The sequence below is a fragment of the Galeopterus variegatus genome, unplaced genomic scaffold (genome assembly GCF_000696425.1).
Source record: "Galeopterus variegatus unplaced genomic scaffold, G_variegatus-3.0.2 Scaffold3125, whole genome shotgun sequence".
NCBI lineage: Eukaryota > Metazoa > Chordata > Mammalia > Dermoptera > Cynocephalidae > Galeopterus > Galeopterus variegatus.
Window position 1 is genome coordinate 177,069 of NW_007729236.1, and position 14,722 is coordinate 191,790.

Sequence of the window (14,722 nt, forward strand, 5' to 3'; positions counted from 1 at the left end):
CACACAGCACCATGTCTGAGTGAATGATCTTGGGCAATATAAGAGAAAAACAATATTGAAGCAACTGATTATAGAATGATTCTGCACTTAAATATGGGACCTACTTCAAACAGTAAAACATTTTATGTAGTTATTGATGTTTTTTAATTACTTGTGAATTAAAAGTACATTAAAAAGGCATTCCAAAATTTCCTTCCTATGTGCCAAAGGATCGTCTGTGTCCACACCAGGGTGTACATTGCAAGTTTCTAGACCACAGGGAGCAAATAATGTGGTCTTGTAAGTACATAACTTTATTTGCATTTTAGTAGTCATCCGTTACAAGGAGAATGGAAAAGACTTTTAGGGAGAGTCAGAGGGACAAAGAAAACAGGATGACAGAAGACCAAACACATTACAACATATAGAAATAAGCACAAAGAGAGACTAAGCACTATAAGAAAAAAACAGGGGAAAAAAACCAGAAACAGAATGTGGTAGTAATTTGCTGTACAGAAATTAAAAAGAAGAGTTTTACTCTCAGGTTATCTACATAAGCACAGCTCGTTAGGTACTAGTGCTGTAAAGCAAAGTTTGAAAAATGGTAGAAAAATATAAAGAGCAAAAGTGAAACAGATTTGAATGCATCATACTTGAAAGAACTGTAGTTATTTCCAATGGCAACTGTCCAAGTGGCAATTGGGTATATGATTCCAGCATTCAAGAGAAAAAGTTAAGCTGATAATAAAGATTTGAAAAGTATCAAAATTTCCATGTTATCTGAAAGCATCAGAGTGAATGAACCTGAGAGGATGAAAGTAAAAAAAACAAAAACAAAAAAGTACAGAAATTGCAGAAACACTTTATCTTTAAACACAGGATAGAGGGGAAGAAAAGGTGGCATTACATCATAATACAGAAGTTAGTTCTCCCAGAGGACAATTCTTAATGTGCATGTGCCTTACAACAGATCATCAAACTATGTGACACCAAACCTAATAGAACTTCAAGGAGAAAGAAGAATCCACCATCAAAACCGGAGATTTCAACACCCTTTAACAAAAATGAAGCAATACAGCAGACAGAAACTTATAAGAGACATAGTTAAAATCAATAACATGATCTGGGTATAATGGATATCTACAGACTACTTCCAACAACAACAGAATAAACATTCTTCTAAAACTCACATAAAAAAATCACAAAGACCATATTCAGAGCCACATAACACACTTTAGCAAAATAAAAATGGAAATCATACAATATGTGCCCTCAGACCACAAAAGAAATAAATTAGAAATTGGTAACAGAGCAATAACTACAAGACAAAGATATCATAAGAATAGAAAACCACAAACTGCTAACTCTCATGAACATACATGCAAATAAGATCAACAAAATATCAGCAAAACTTATCCAACAATGTCTAGAGAGAAGTATCCACTATGGCCAAGTGGTAAATATCCCAGGTAGGCAAGAGTGGTTTAACATATGAACATAAATTAATGTAATTGATAACAAGAAAACACTAAAAAGAAAAAAAAAAAAAAAACATGATCATATCAACAGATGCAGAAAAAGCATTTGAAAAAATATAGCATCCATTCATCATATAAACTCTCAGTATCCTAGGAAAAGAGGGGAATATCACAACTTGATAATCTACAGGAAACTGCAGCTAACATCACCCTTAATGGTGAGATACTCAAAGCATTCCCAAGTAATCAGGAACAAGGTAAGGATGTACCCTCTTATCCCTCCCACACTGCAGTAAAAGTACTGGAAAGTGCAATAGCACAAGGAAATAAAATAAAAGATTTACGGATTGGGAAAAAAATAAACAAAACTATCATTAGGTGCAGATGATATGATTATCTATGCAAAATATCCTAGCAAGTAAATAGAAAACCTCCTGGAATTAATTACTGATTACAGTGAGACTGCAGGATACAACTTTAATATACAAAAGTCAATCTCTTTTCTATACCCCAGCAATGACCAAGTAAAACTTAAAACAAAAAACACAATCCTATTTACATTTGCAACTCAAAAAAGAGAAAAGTTGAAAATCATTAACCTCATAAGAAATTAACATCAAGAATACATTTAAGAAACACCTACAAGGCCCAAGATCCTCGAAGACTACATGCCCTGTGGTGCCAGTGTATGACCAAGCAGGTAGGCCTCACCATTGCCACCCAACTCCATCCCCAGCCCTGCCAAGTGTGCACTGATCAGAGAGGCACCCAGCTGGAGAAGTGGAAGATCTGCAGAGACCATGCATCCTGTGCTGCCAGCATGTGACCCAACAGGTAGGCTTTGCCACAACCACTCGACTCCATCCCCAGCCCCAACAAGTGTGTGCTGACCAGAGAGGCACCACCCCCTAGAGGCCCAAGATCCAAGGTGACCATGCACCCGAGGCACTAGTGGGCAACCGAGCAGACACTGAGGCAGCCATAACAAATTGGCAGTCCCACCAGCATCCTAGCCAGACAATAGTGTCAAAGCAGTGGAGGATGAAATCCCCTGCCACAATGACTAAACATAAAAGGAAAGACACCAGAAATATGAAAAATCAAGAAAGTACACCACCAAAGGGTAACAACCCTCAAGATCTAGATCCTATAGAACAAGAAGACCTTGATATGTCTGACAAGGAATTTCGAGTGATAATTCTAAGGAAACTAAATGAAATACAAGAAAACTCAGCTAGACAACATGATAAAATAAAGAAAAAGAAGACCTTGATATGTCTGACAAGGAATTTCGAGTGATAATTCTAAGGAAACTAAATGAAATACAAGAAAACTCAGCTAGACAACATGATAAAATAAAGAAAAGTATACGGGACCTGAAAGAAGAAATGTACAAGGAAATTAGTGCCCCGAAAAAGAATGTAGGAGAGCTCACTAAGCAGAAGAATTCATTCAACCAAATAAAAAACACGACAGAGAGTTTAACCAGCCGGCTTGCAGAAGCAGAAGAGAGACCTTATGACCTTGAAGATCGGCTGTTATAAATAACACAGGCAGACAACAAAAAATAAAAACGAATTAAAAACATTGAAGAAAATCTGAGAGATATCGGACAACCTGAAGCGACCAAACATCTGAGTCATGGGTATTCTGGAAGGGGAGGAAAAAGGAGATTGCATTGAAAACATATTCAATAAAATAGTGGCAGAAAACTTCCCAGGAATAGGAGAAGACACATATCTTCGATTTGATTTAGGAAGCTCATAGATCCCCAAATGTATTCAACCTGAAAAGGTCTTCTCCAAGACATGTTATAGTCAAATTGGCAAAACTCAAAGACAGAGACAAAAGGTGCAAGAGAGAAGCGTCAAATCACCTAAAAGGGAGCCCCAATCAGACTAACATCAGACTTTTCATCACAAACACTAAAAGCCAGAAAGAAATGGGATGATATATTCAAAATACTAAAAGACAAAGATTGCCAGCCAAGAACACTCTACCCTGCAAGGCTATCCTTCCGAAATGAAGGGCAAACAGTATAATTTTCAGACAAACAAAAACTGTGGGAGTTCAACACCGCATGACCAAACTTACAAGATATTCTTAAGGGAGTACTAGGTTTGGTACCTGAAAAATAACTACCACTGCCATAAAAAAACCCAAGGAAAATCAAAAGCCACTAGTATAATAAAAATGGCATTCATGAAGAGAAAACAAACAAAAAGGCTATCTACAACCCAAGGAACCAACAAATACAGAAAACAAACAGTAAATCAGAAAGAAAGGAACAAAAGACACTTAAGACATCCAAACAAAAATCAAAACCCAAGAAAAATCAAAACCCACTAGTAAAATAAAAATGGCAACAATGAAGAGAAAACAAAACAAAAAAAAGGCTATCTACAACCCAAGGAACCAACAAATACAGAAAACAAACAGTAAATCAGAAAGAAAGGAACAAAAGACACTTAAGACATCCAAACAAAAATCAATAAAATGCTAGGAGTAAATCAACACCTTTCAATAACAACTCTTAATGTAAAAAGATTAAATTCCCAAATCAAAAGACACAGACTGGCTGACTGGATTAAAAAGGAGGACCCAACTATATGCTGCCTTCAAAGGAACCACCTCACCCATAAAGACTCACATAGACTGAGAGTGAAAGGATGGAAAAAGATTTACCATAAAAACAGAAATGAAAAACAAGCTGGAGTAGCTATTCTTGTATCTGATAAAATAGACTTTAAACTAAAAGCCATAAAAAGAGATAATGGCCACTACATGATGATAAAAGGATTGATCCACCGAGAAGACATAACAATCAAAAATATATACACACCCAATGTCAGAGCAGCCAGATTTATAAAGCAACTAAAAAAAGAAGAGAGAAGATCCAAATAACAAAAATTAGAAATGAAAAAGATAATATCACAACTGATACATCTGAAACACAAGGAATCAATCGAGACTACTCTAAACAACTATATGCCAACAAATTTGAAAATCTGAAGGAAATGGATAAATTTCTGGACACACACAAGCTACCAAAACTGAGCCAAGAAGATGAAGAAAATCTGAACAGACCAATAACAATAAAAGAAATTGAAGCTGTTTTCAGAAGGCTCCCAACAAAGAAAAGCCCAGGACTGGATGGATTCACAGCAGAATTCTACCAAACAATCAGAGGAATTCTCTACAAACTACTCCAAAATTGAAACAGAGGCAATTCTCCCATACTCACTCGATGAACATCAGCAAACGCTGATACCAAAACCAGGTAAAGCTTCAACTAAAAAAGAAAACTACACACCTATATCCTTGATGAATATACATGCAAAAATCCTCAATAAAATAATAGCTAACAGACTTCAGCAACACATATACAAAATTATACACCACAATAAAGTGGGATTTATCCCAGGGATGCAAGGTTGGTTCAACATACGGAAATCAAAAAATGGGATAAACCAAATCAATAAAATCAAACACAAAGACCATATGATCATCAGTATAGATGCTGAAAAAACATTCGATAAAATTCAACACGCACTCATGATAAAGACTCTCTATACGTTAAGTATAGATGGGAAGTACATCGACATAATTAAAGCCATATATGACAAACCAACTGCCAATATCATCCTGAATGGGGAAAAGCTGAAAGTTTTTCCTTTAAGAACAGGAACTAGACAAGGATGCCCACTCTCACCACTCCTATTCAACATACTGTTGAAAGTACTAACCAGAGCAATAAGAGAAGAGAAGGAAATAAAGGACATCCAGATTGGAAAAGAGCAAATCAAATATTCCCTGTTTGCAGATGACATGATCCTATATATCGAACAGCCTAAAGCCTCTATGAAAAAACTCTTGGAGTTGATAAATGATTTCAGCAAAGTTGCAGGATACAAAATCAGCACACAAAAATCAGTAGCATTTCTATTCTCCAGTAGTGAATATGCACAAATGGAAATCAAGAAAGCATGCCCATTTACAATAGCAAACCCCCCCAAAAAAATTAAATTTAATTTAAAAAACTTAGGAATTGAGTTAACCAAGGATGTGAAAAATCTCTATAATGAGAATTACAAAACACTGCTGAGAGAAATTAAAGAGGACACAAGAAGATGGAAAGATATCCCATGCTCTTGGATTGGAAGAATCAACATTGTGAAAGTGTCCATACTACCCAAAGTGATAAACAAATTCAATGCAATCCCCATCTAAATTCCAATGACATTTTTCTCAGAAATGGAAAAAACTATCCAGACATTTGTATGGAATAACCATAGACCATGCATAGCCAAAGCAATGCTGAGCAAAAAATAAAGCTGGAGGCATAATGCTCCCTGACTTTAAACTATATTACAAAGCTATAATAACCAGAACAGTATGGTACTGGCATAAAAACAGACACACTGATCAAAGGAATAGAATAGAGAATCCAGAAATCAACCCACACATTTACTGCCATCTGATCTTTGGCAGAGGCACCAAGTCTATAAACTGGGGAAGAGCCTGCCTCTTCAGCAAATGGTTCTGGAATAACTGGATATCCATATGCAGGAGAATGAAGCTAGACCAATACCTCTCACCATATACCACAACCAACTCAAAGTGGATTAAAGAATTAAATATACACCCGGAAACAATAAAACTTCTTAAGAAAACATAGGCAAAACACTTCAGGAAATAGGACTGGACACAGACTTCATGAATACGACCCCAAAAGCAAGGGCAACCAAAGGAAAAATAAACAAATGGGATTATATCAAACTAAAGAGCTTCTGCACAGCGAAAGAAACAATTAACAGAGTTAAAAGACAACCAACAGAGAGAAAATATTTGCAAAATATACATCTGACAAAGGATTAATATCCAGAATATACAAGGAACACAAACAACTTTACAAGAAAAAAAAACACAAACCCCCCGGGGGGGGGGGGGAGGGAAATAAACACAATAATCACAATTCCTTGAAGTTGATACGACAAGCAACTAGAAAGGAGATTGTTGGGAGCGAGCGGGGTGAGGGAGGAGAGAGGGAGGTTTCAGTAACGAGCTACAATAATCAACCACATTGTATATTGAGAAATTAAAATAAAAATAAAACACCTATAAGTAAACAAGAAAACAAATAATCTGATTAAAAAATAAGCAAAGGGCTTCAACAGACATTTCTACAAAGATGATATACCAATGTCAAGCAAGCTTATGGAAAGATGCTTAACATCATTAATCATTAGAGAAATGCAAAACCACAATGAAATATCATTTCACAACCAATAGAAAATAACAAGTACTGGCAAAACTGGAAACTTTCTACACTTTATGTTAGTATGTAAAGAAATGCAGCCCCTATTTTTAAAAAGTACACCGACTTCTCAAAAAATTAAAAATAGAATTACCATAGGATTCATAAATCCAAGTTTTGTACTTATATGCAAAATAATAGCAGAATCACAAAAAGATATTTCCACACCTGTGTTCATAGCAGCACTCACAGAGTTAAGAGGTGAAAGCAACCCAAATGTTCAGCCATGAATGAATGGATGAATAAAATGTGGTATATACAAAGAAATAATATCCAACCTAAAGAAGAAAAGAAATCATGATATATTCTATAACATGGAATTGAGGACATTATGCAAAGGGAAATAAGACATTTGCAAAATGACAAGTATCATAAGGTCCCACTGACAAGTCAAATGTTTAGAAACACAAAGTAGAATGGTGGTTGCCAGGCTCGGAGAAGGGGGATTTGGGGAGTTGTCATTTAATAGATGTAGAGTTTCAATTTTCTTTCTTTTTTTAAAAAGATGACCGGTAAGGGGATCTTAACCCTTTACTTGGTGTTGTCAGCACCACGCTCAAACAGTGAGTCAACCAGCCATCCCTATATGGGATCTGAACCCATGGCATTGGTGTTATCAGCACCACACTCTCCTGAGTGAGCCACAGGCTGGCCCCTCAATTTTCCAAGATAAAACAACCTGTGGATATCTCCTGCATTTGTGGATATCTCCTGCACTTGTGGATATCTCAGTATAATCAAAACTATATAAAGGTTAAGAAATGATTTAAATGGTAAATTTTATACTACATGTTTTTTACTAAAATTAAAAATAAATTATTTCAAAAGTCAATAGATAAACCAAAATAAAATATTTTTGAAAAATTAATTGATAAAAATTTAGAATAAAAAGCAGAGGATTAAAAGGCAAATGAGGCAAATACAAATAGAAAATAGCAAAATGTCACACAAATTAAACCTAATCAATAATTAGTTTAAATGGAATTGCATTAAATATTCTCCTTAAGGCAAAGACTTTCAGATTTGATAGGAAAGTAAGACCCAAGTATGTTGTCCAGAGAACTACACTTTAATTTCAAAGAAACAGACTAAAAGTAAAATAATGAAAACATATCTACCATAGCAATACAAATTATGAAAAGATTAAGTGGAAATGTTGATGACAGCAAAAGAATATTCAAGACAAATTATATTACTAGAAATAAATGGAACACTGAAGGATGTGGGCCACAATACCACCTACCATAACATGGAAAATGGAAAGGGTATCTCACCATGTCACAGTGTGCCAAAGGAGACTTTGGGGCACAATGGGAAAAGTGCTACCTGGCTCCCTCTCTGTGTCATTGAGAAAATAAAAGAAGGATGTTCAATTTTCAAACAGAATTTAGAGAAAATATGAAGGAGCCAGGACTTGCTGAGTTTGAAATAAAACTCTATTTTAATTCATTTTTGAATTGTGGCAAATATCAAATCCAGTTTTCCAAAACAGATGAAAGACCGAAATTCCGAGCTTTCTAAGTACCTTAGGATCTGACACATAGAAAGTGCCTAGTAAACATAAAACTTCTAAGGAAATAGCCACCATAGAGAGACAGGGAGGTCAGAGAACAAAGGGCCTGACTCAGAAAGTGTGGGGCTAACATTGGTCTAATGGATTTTAGAACAATGGAAACCCATGTTTTTATGGCAGTGATTAAACCAGATAATTTCCTGTATCAAAAGGCCAGTCAGAAAAAAATTAAAAAGGTCATTGGATCCCCCAACATGTAATAACCAAAAATAGGTAAAGAAAGTCAGTCAACTGCAAACCCAGGCATTTAAGAAAAAGAGCTATTGACACAGAATGGTGAGAGATCAGAGGACACAGTGAAGAGCAACAAAGCATCTTTTCCAGGAACCAGGGCTGGGTCCTAATGAGATACTAAAGCAGGTGCCTGAGGGGAATAACTATTCAGACCAGTGCCTGCAGGGTCCTTCCCTTTCTCACCAACCCTGTCTGAAGAAAACTGCACACATGGTCATGCCTGTCTGTTCACTATAAGCTGGGTGCATGTTAAAAAGATGACAGGACACTGGATCTTATTTAGTTTGGCTTTTTGCCAACTGCACAATGGTAGAAAATTACAGGGCTCTTGAGAAGGGCAAAGTATATCTTGCATGTGGTAGAAATTTATGGCCAGAGAGCAGACTGTGGTCTATTAAATAGTGCTGCAAAGTCTTGCTATTTCTCTTATTGAAAGGAAGAATCTAATTGTCTTCCCCTTGAATCAAGGCTAGTCTTAGGGATGTGCTTGACTAAGAGAATACATTGGAAGAGATGCTTTGGTATCTGAATGGAGATAATAAGAATCCTCACGGCTTCTGCCTGGGCCTCTTGGACACTTGTTCTGGCAGAAGCCAGACAAACCTGACTACCCTGAGAACGCCACTCTGTGAGGAAGTCCAACATGGCCACAAAGAGAGGGCTGGATGTCTCCTCAGTGTTCCCAGCCACTAGAGTTTTTCCAGCTCAGAGCAGAGTCATTGTGTAGCAGCAAACCCACACCACCCTGTCCAGTTTACTGACCCAAAACATTGTGACATGTAATAAGATGTTCTTATTTTAAGCCAAGAAGTTTTCTGATACTTTGTTGCACAGCAGATCACTGGAACACCAAAAAAATTATTAGAGGCCTTAGGTTTTACTTTGATTTGAAACATGAAGAATGTAGGTTCACACTGAATATCAGATTCAAAACAAAGAATGAAAGCATTTCACATCTTATGTTAGATCTCAAACTACAATTGTGCATGTAAATGTTCAGTTAACTGGTTTGTCAGGTTTTGTTTTTAACTATCTGTTAGCTACAGTTCTACTTTAAAAACATACTGATGACTTATGCACACATCCATCTTTCTCATTCACTTTTATGTAATTACCTGAAATAGGAGAAGAATAAAATACAATCTTTAAGAAAGTTTAAAAACATGATGGGTCTTATTGAACTACAAACAGATAACTGTGTATTATTAAAAACTACAAATAGATTCACTGATGTAAATTTACAGAAGCAAAAGGCAGACATTATGAAAATTTGTACTTTCTGTTTTTATTACTTCCATGTCTTTTTACTGACCATTGTTTAAACATGTCCCAGTAACTCCTGAAGGCTTTCTCCCCAGGGACTCTTAAGGATGTCACCACAGTTGCTGGCTAGAAGCACAGGTCACCAGGGATTGAACCTCACAGCCCAGCAAACATTACCTTCAGGTTTTCACAAGAATGATATTTGCAATGGAACAAAGTTACTATATTTTGTGTACCAATATCTCCCCCTATACTGGCAGTGTATATAGAAATTAGAATAAAATGAAAAGACCAAACAAAAGTAGCAGGAAGTAATGCAAGATAAAATTAGATACAAGAAACAGGGAGGAGTCCAGGAGAAATCTCATTTTGGTGGCTTGTGTCAGTGGCTGGGTGGTAGTGATAACACATATAACAGAAGAAAGGGAATTGGTTTTAATTTTAGATTTGTTGGTCTTGAGGTGATGTTTTGTTGTTTCTTTTTCCCTCTGGCAGCTGGCTGGTGCAGAGATCTGAACCCTTGACCTTGGTGTTAAAACACCATGATCTAAACATTGGAGCTAACAAGCCAGCCCCCTGAGGTGCCTTTTAAATAGCTACAAACAAGCATTCAACAGAGTTCAACCTATGATCAAAAGACTAGGGAAGAAGTACAACCTGGAGAGAAAGAGGACTGCAAACTACAGAGGACTGAATCAGTGAGAAAGAATTTCACATGAGAAAAACAGGGCCCAGGATGAAGCACTTTGATAAGCTATGTTATAAAGAAGAAAGAAGAACTCAGGAGAAAACAGCAAAAACCATCAGTGAAGTCATGAGAGAAAATAATAAACTAACAGAGTAATTTCCAGGAGAATATCATGAACAGTAGTTCAAACTGTAGCAGAAGACTCTAGTCTTTTTCTAAATTGAGTAGAGAACAGTCACTGGATTTGACTGTAACTTTGGTTATCATTCTGTTTTATCTACAAATCTTAGTACAGTCTTCTAAAGGCTTCTGGAACTAGATTTATTTTAGAAACTTTATAAAAAGCTTACTAAGCAACTTGTGCCTTCGAATTAGGTAACTATTTCCACTGCAGAAAGTGAGTTTATTTCCAGGTCAGCAGTGAAAAACTTTCTAACATTGATGGTGTTGCAGAATTTGGTGCCACCAAGTCTTCACATCCAAAAGAATTTGAAAGATTCTCTTCTCAGGTTCTATTCCAATCATGTAAACAAGGTGTCTGCCTTTTTTCCATGACATCACAAAGACCAGAGAAAAATTTTTATTCAACTTGGATGACTGTGAGGTCTTACAAACTGCTATATCTACATGCCAACTTTACCATATGAATGTACATTTCTTTCAAGTTGAATTTTACTCATTTGTACTTTTCAATTTTAATTTACACATGCCATAAAGCTCACATAGTACAATAAAAAAAAGAGTGAGTAATAAATAACCAAAAAACTCACCAGAGATTTATTCATCTTTTTTTGCTCTTGTAAACTCAGCACAGTCTATCAGCATAGCTGGGAGAAAAGAGAATGAAGTTGAGTAAGTAGAGAACTGTTGTGGGTTGGCTCTAGATTCTCCTTCCCCAAACTACTTACTAGCTGAAAAAGACAAATAAAAAAACAAAAAGCCTTCCTGTGAGAGAACTGTCTTTCATGCCTCAATAAGGGGCAACAAAGACCCCACTAAAGGTGCAGCTCCAAGTACATTAATAGGTGCACTTACACACACGGTTTATTTTTGGGTCAATGAAAATATTCATAGCCTTCTGACTTAGCATGAATCATATTACCGAAACATATAACAATACCTTAAACCAAAGAAAAACACATTGCAACATCACTAAAATTAGTATTGTGGAAATCATTTGGCTGTATTAACTGTTAAACTATTAATAAGTTAAGTTCACACATGATTCCAAGAAAGTGTTCCCATTACAACACATCTTCCTTTTAAGTGCCTAAATGTCTGGATAGTGTGCATCTTGCAACCCAGCACTTTCCCTCTGATTATATTGTTAAAAAAATACACATAATGTATATTTCTTCAGGTATACTGATTTCCCCGTACCCAAGCCCTCAAATAGTATGCTCTGACAATAAACTAGTCTTTGTTGTGTGACCTGCTTTGGGCAGTGTCACATTAGAAAATGTCATGCAAACATAGGTTTGAAAAGTACTAGCCATCTTTAACCAAACAGCCTCAGTCAAGATACCAGGTAACTAAACCCACATTTGTAATCAAGGGGACACTAGAATGAGAACTGCCCAGCTAAAATGCACCCAAGATGTGGATCCACAGAACTTCAAAAAAATAAGATGGCTGGGTTTTTCAAGACATTGGGGTTTGATTTGTTTCTTACATGGCAAATGCTGAATGATACATCGAAGTCCCCAAGACTCAAAACATATTTAACAAAATTACGTGGGCGAGAAATTCTTAAATTATAAGTCAAGTACATTCAATATACCTTCACAACCACAGGTAGAAGTTTTGAAAATCACAATAAATGTTAACTACATGTACTTCAGGGAAGCTTCCAGCCCTAACAGAGGCTATGTAAATCGTACCACAATTATTTGCACATCAGTAAACTATGTTGTAAGTTTTGTTTTGTATTGTTTTTTACATCACATACAAGTTGTTTACTTTACATACAACATTAAAAGAGTGGTCTTTATAAGTGAGTAATGCACTGTATCAGGGTACTTTCAAAAGTCTGGGGAAAAATAGAATGAAAAGAGAATAGAAATCTTTCCATGAACTTTTTGAAGAACATAAACATTTTAATTACAATTAAGAAATTGGTTTTGAGTAGAAGGGAACTGTAGTCTAATTTTCCCACGTTAAATAATGTAAAATTGCCTTCAATATATTCCTACAAAAGTTATGATTTTAAAGAATGGCTTACTACAGGCCGAGCCCGTGGCACACTCGGGAGAGTGCGGCACTGGGAGTGCAGCAGCGCTCCCACGCGGGTTCAGATCCTATATAGGGATGACCAGCGCGCTCACAGAGCTCACTGGCTGAGCGTGGTGTGGCCGGTCTCAAAAAAGGAAAAAGAAAAAAAAAAAAAAAAAAAAAAAAAAAGAATAGCTTACTAATATTAAGTGGGAAATACTTAGATTATTTCCCCTTTGAGGTGACATAATCCAAAGAAAGTACTGGAGTTAAAAAAGGATAGACATGTTTAAGGTAATGTATGTTAAAGCACTGTTTGCTCTAAGTTGACTTCAGCATTACAAAAATAATCTCAAAAATGAACGAACACTTGCTTTGACTTAAATGAGGAAAAACAGAAAATGCTAGTCAAAAAGTCAGGATGTCTAGCATCAACAAATCATGTGAACCTGGGCAAGTCACATTTCCTCATATCCAGTTATTTTCACTTTTCTTACAAGGTAGATATATGGGGAAAACTATTCCTGAATGTCCAGAAAAGAACTATGAAGATAGAGAACCATCAGCACATCTCTAGATGCCAAATTTGGCCAAAGGCTGGGTTTGAGAGCTCAGACACTGGGAACAGTGAGGGAAGATTGAAGGAATGGGCGTGTGTTCAGAGAGCACTGCAGACAGACCCTATCAGCGGTGACAGGTTATTCCTGCACCCCACAGACACCTTCAAACCCCCTTCAATAAGTAACACCTCCTGGGTCCTTGCCTCTCCTTCTCAGCCTAACTCACTTCTCCCTTCTGAAAGTTGGTCCCAACCTTCCGATATCACCCAGTCTCAGACAGCTACTGAACGTGGTGTCATCACCAACTGCGGTGCGTTGTAAACACTACACACAATTGCTGTCTGGGCTGTGCAAAGCTGGGACCTTCACCTTTCTGGGACTGAAGCGGTACTCAGAGGGTTCCGGCCACAACGATGCTCCCCCAGGTGGGATTCTTATTCACAGGACACCGTCCTTCAAAGTTTGTCGTATCTCCTTCACTCCAAAGAAAATGAGACCAACATCCAGTGCCCCAATCTCCTTCCTAGAAGTCACTGTCCTGGAAACAAAGTTCTGTATAAGCTTCTGTAAATTAAACAAGGAGCGCCAGGCAGGCTGCACAGGGCAGGAGGGACCAGAAACGTGACCTCCTGAAGAGACACCGAGACACCCACGACCACAGCAGCCACAGAGTGACAGTCTGCACACACCTCGCAATCCCAGATTCACCTCCGGGATCTGGGGCATCACACTAATGTCCACACGCTCACGGTACAGATGGTGAAGTGAACGTCCCATAGGTCGGTACCAGGTTCCTGATGGCGGAGCTGGAACGTGACCTCCCCACACCTCCCAGGCTCGCTGCCTTCACACGCCCCCACTCACGTTCCCGTCGCCACCTGGGACCTGAGCCCCCGTCCTGGGACATCTGGAACCGGCTTCTGCACACCCGGCAGCGCCGTCCTCTTACGCAGCGGTCTGGAAAGCGCAGCCCGGGCGCCCCTTCCCAGGTCCGGCCCGGCCCAGGTCCGCGCTCACGCCGCTCGTCAGGCCCCGCCCGCCCGAGGCCCGCGGCTCTCCTGTCCCCAAGTGCCAGGACATCGTCCCTCTCCCCAGGGTCCCCGAGGCCCGCGGGCTCCTCTTTCACCCTCACACCCACCTTCAGAGACGCACAATGCTGAAGCTCTAAGGATCTGAGGAGCAGCGCTGAGGTGTCCGCAGCTTCGGGGACTTACAGCGAAAAGATGGCGGCGTGGGCGGAACCGCACATGCGCAGAAGAAACCCGGAAAAGCCTTTCCCGTAGTCCTGCGCAGGTGTCCTCACTGCAGAGGGAAACTACATTTCCCAGATGGCAGAGTGAGCGGAGCCCCACAAGTACAGAAGGAACTTGGAGCAGCTGTTTAGTCCTCCTGGGTTGCCAACGTCACGGGCGGACGACA

At 38.2% G+C, this 14,722-nt stretch overlaps 1 protein-coding gene across 1 annotated transcript in view; it reads right to left on the minus strand.

Moving 5' to 3' along the window:
- LOC103599842 (zinc finger protein 709-like) overlaps nucleotides 1–14,520 on the minus strand; it is a 28,380-nt gene extending 13,860 nt beyond the window's left edge. Inside the window, exons 1-2 of the mRNA XM_008584009.1 lie at nucleotides 14,442–14,520; nucleotides 11,303–11,359 (exon numbers count right to left, since the gene is read on the minus strand). Of these exons, the coding sequence (XP_008582231.1) occupies nucleotides 11,303–11,317 (15 nt within the window). The 5' untranslated portion in view covers nucleotides 11,318–11,359; nucleotides 14,442–14,520. The remainder of the gene's footprint in view (nucleotides 1–11,302; nucleotides 11,360–14,441) is intronic.
- Between the last annotated feature and the right edge of the window lie 202 nt (nucleotides 14,521–14,722).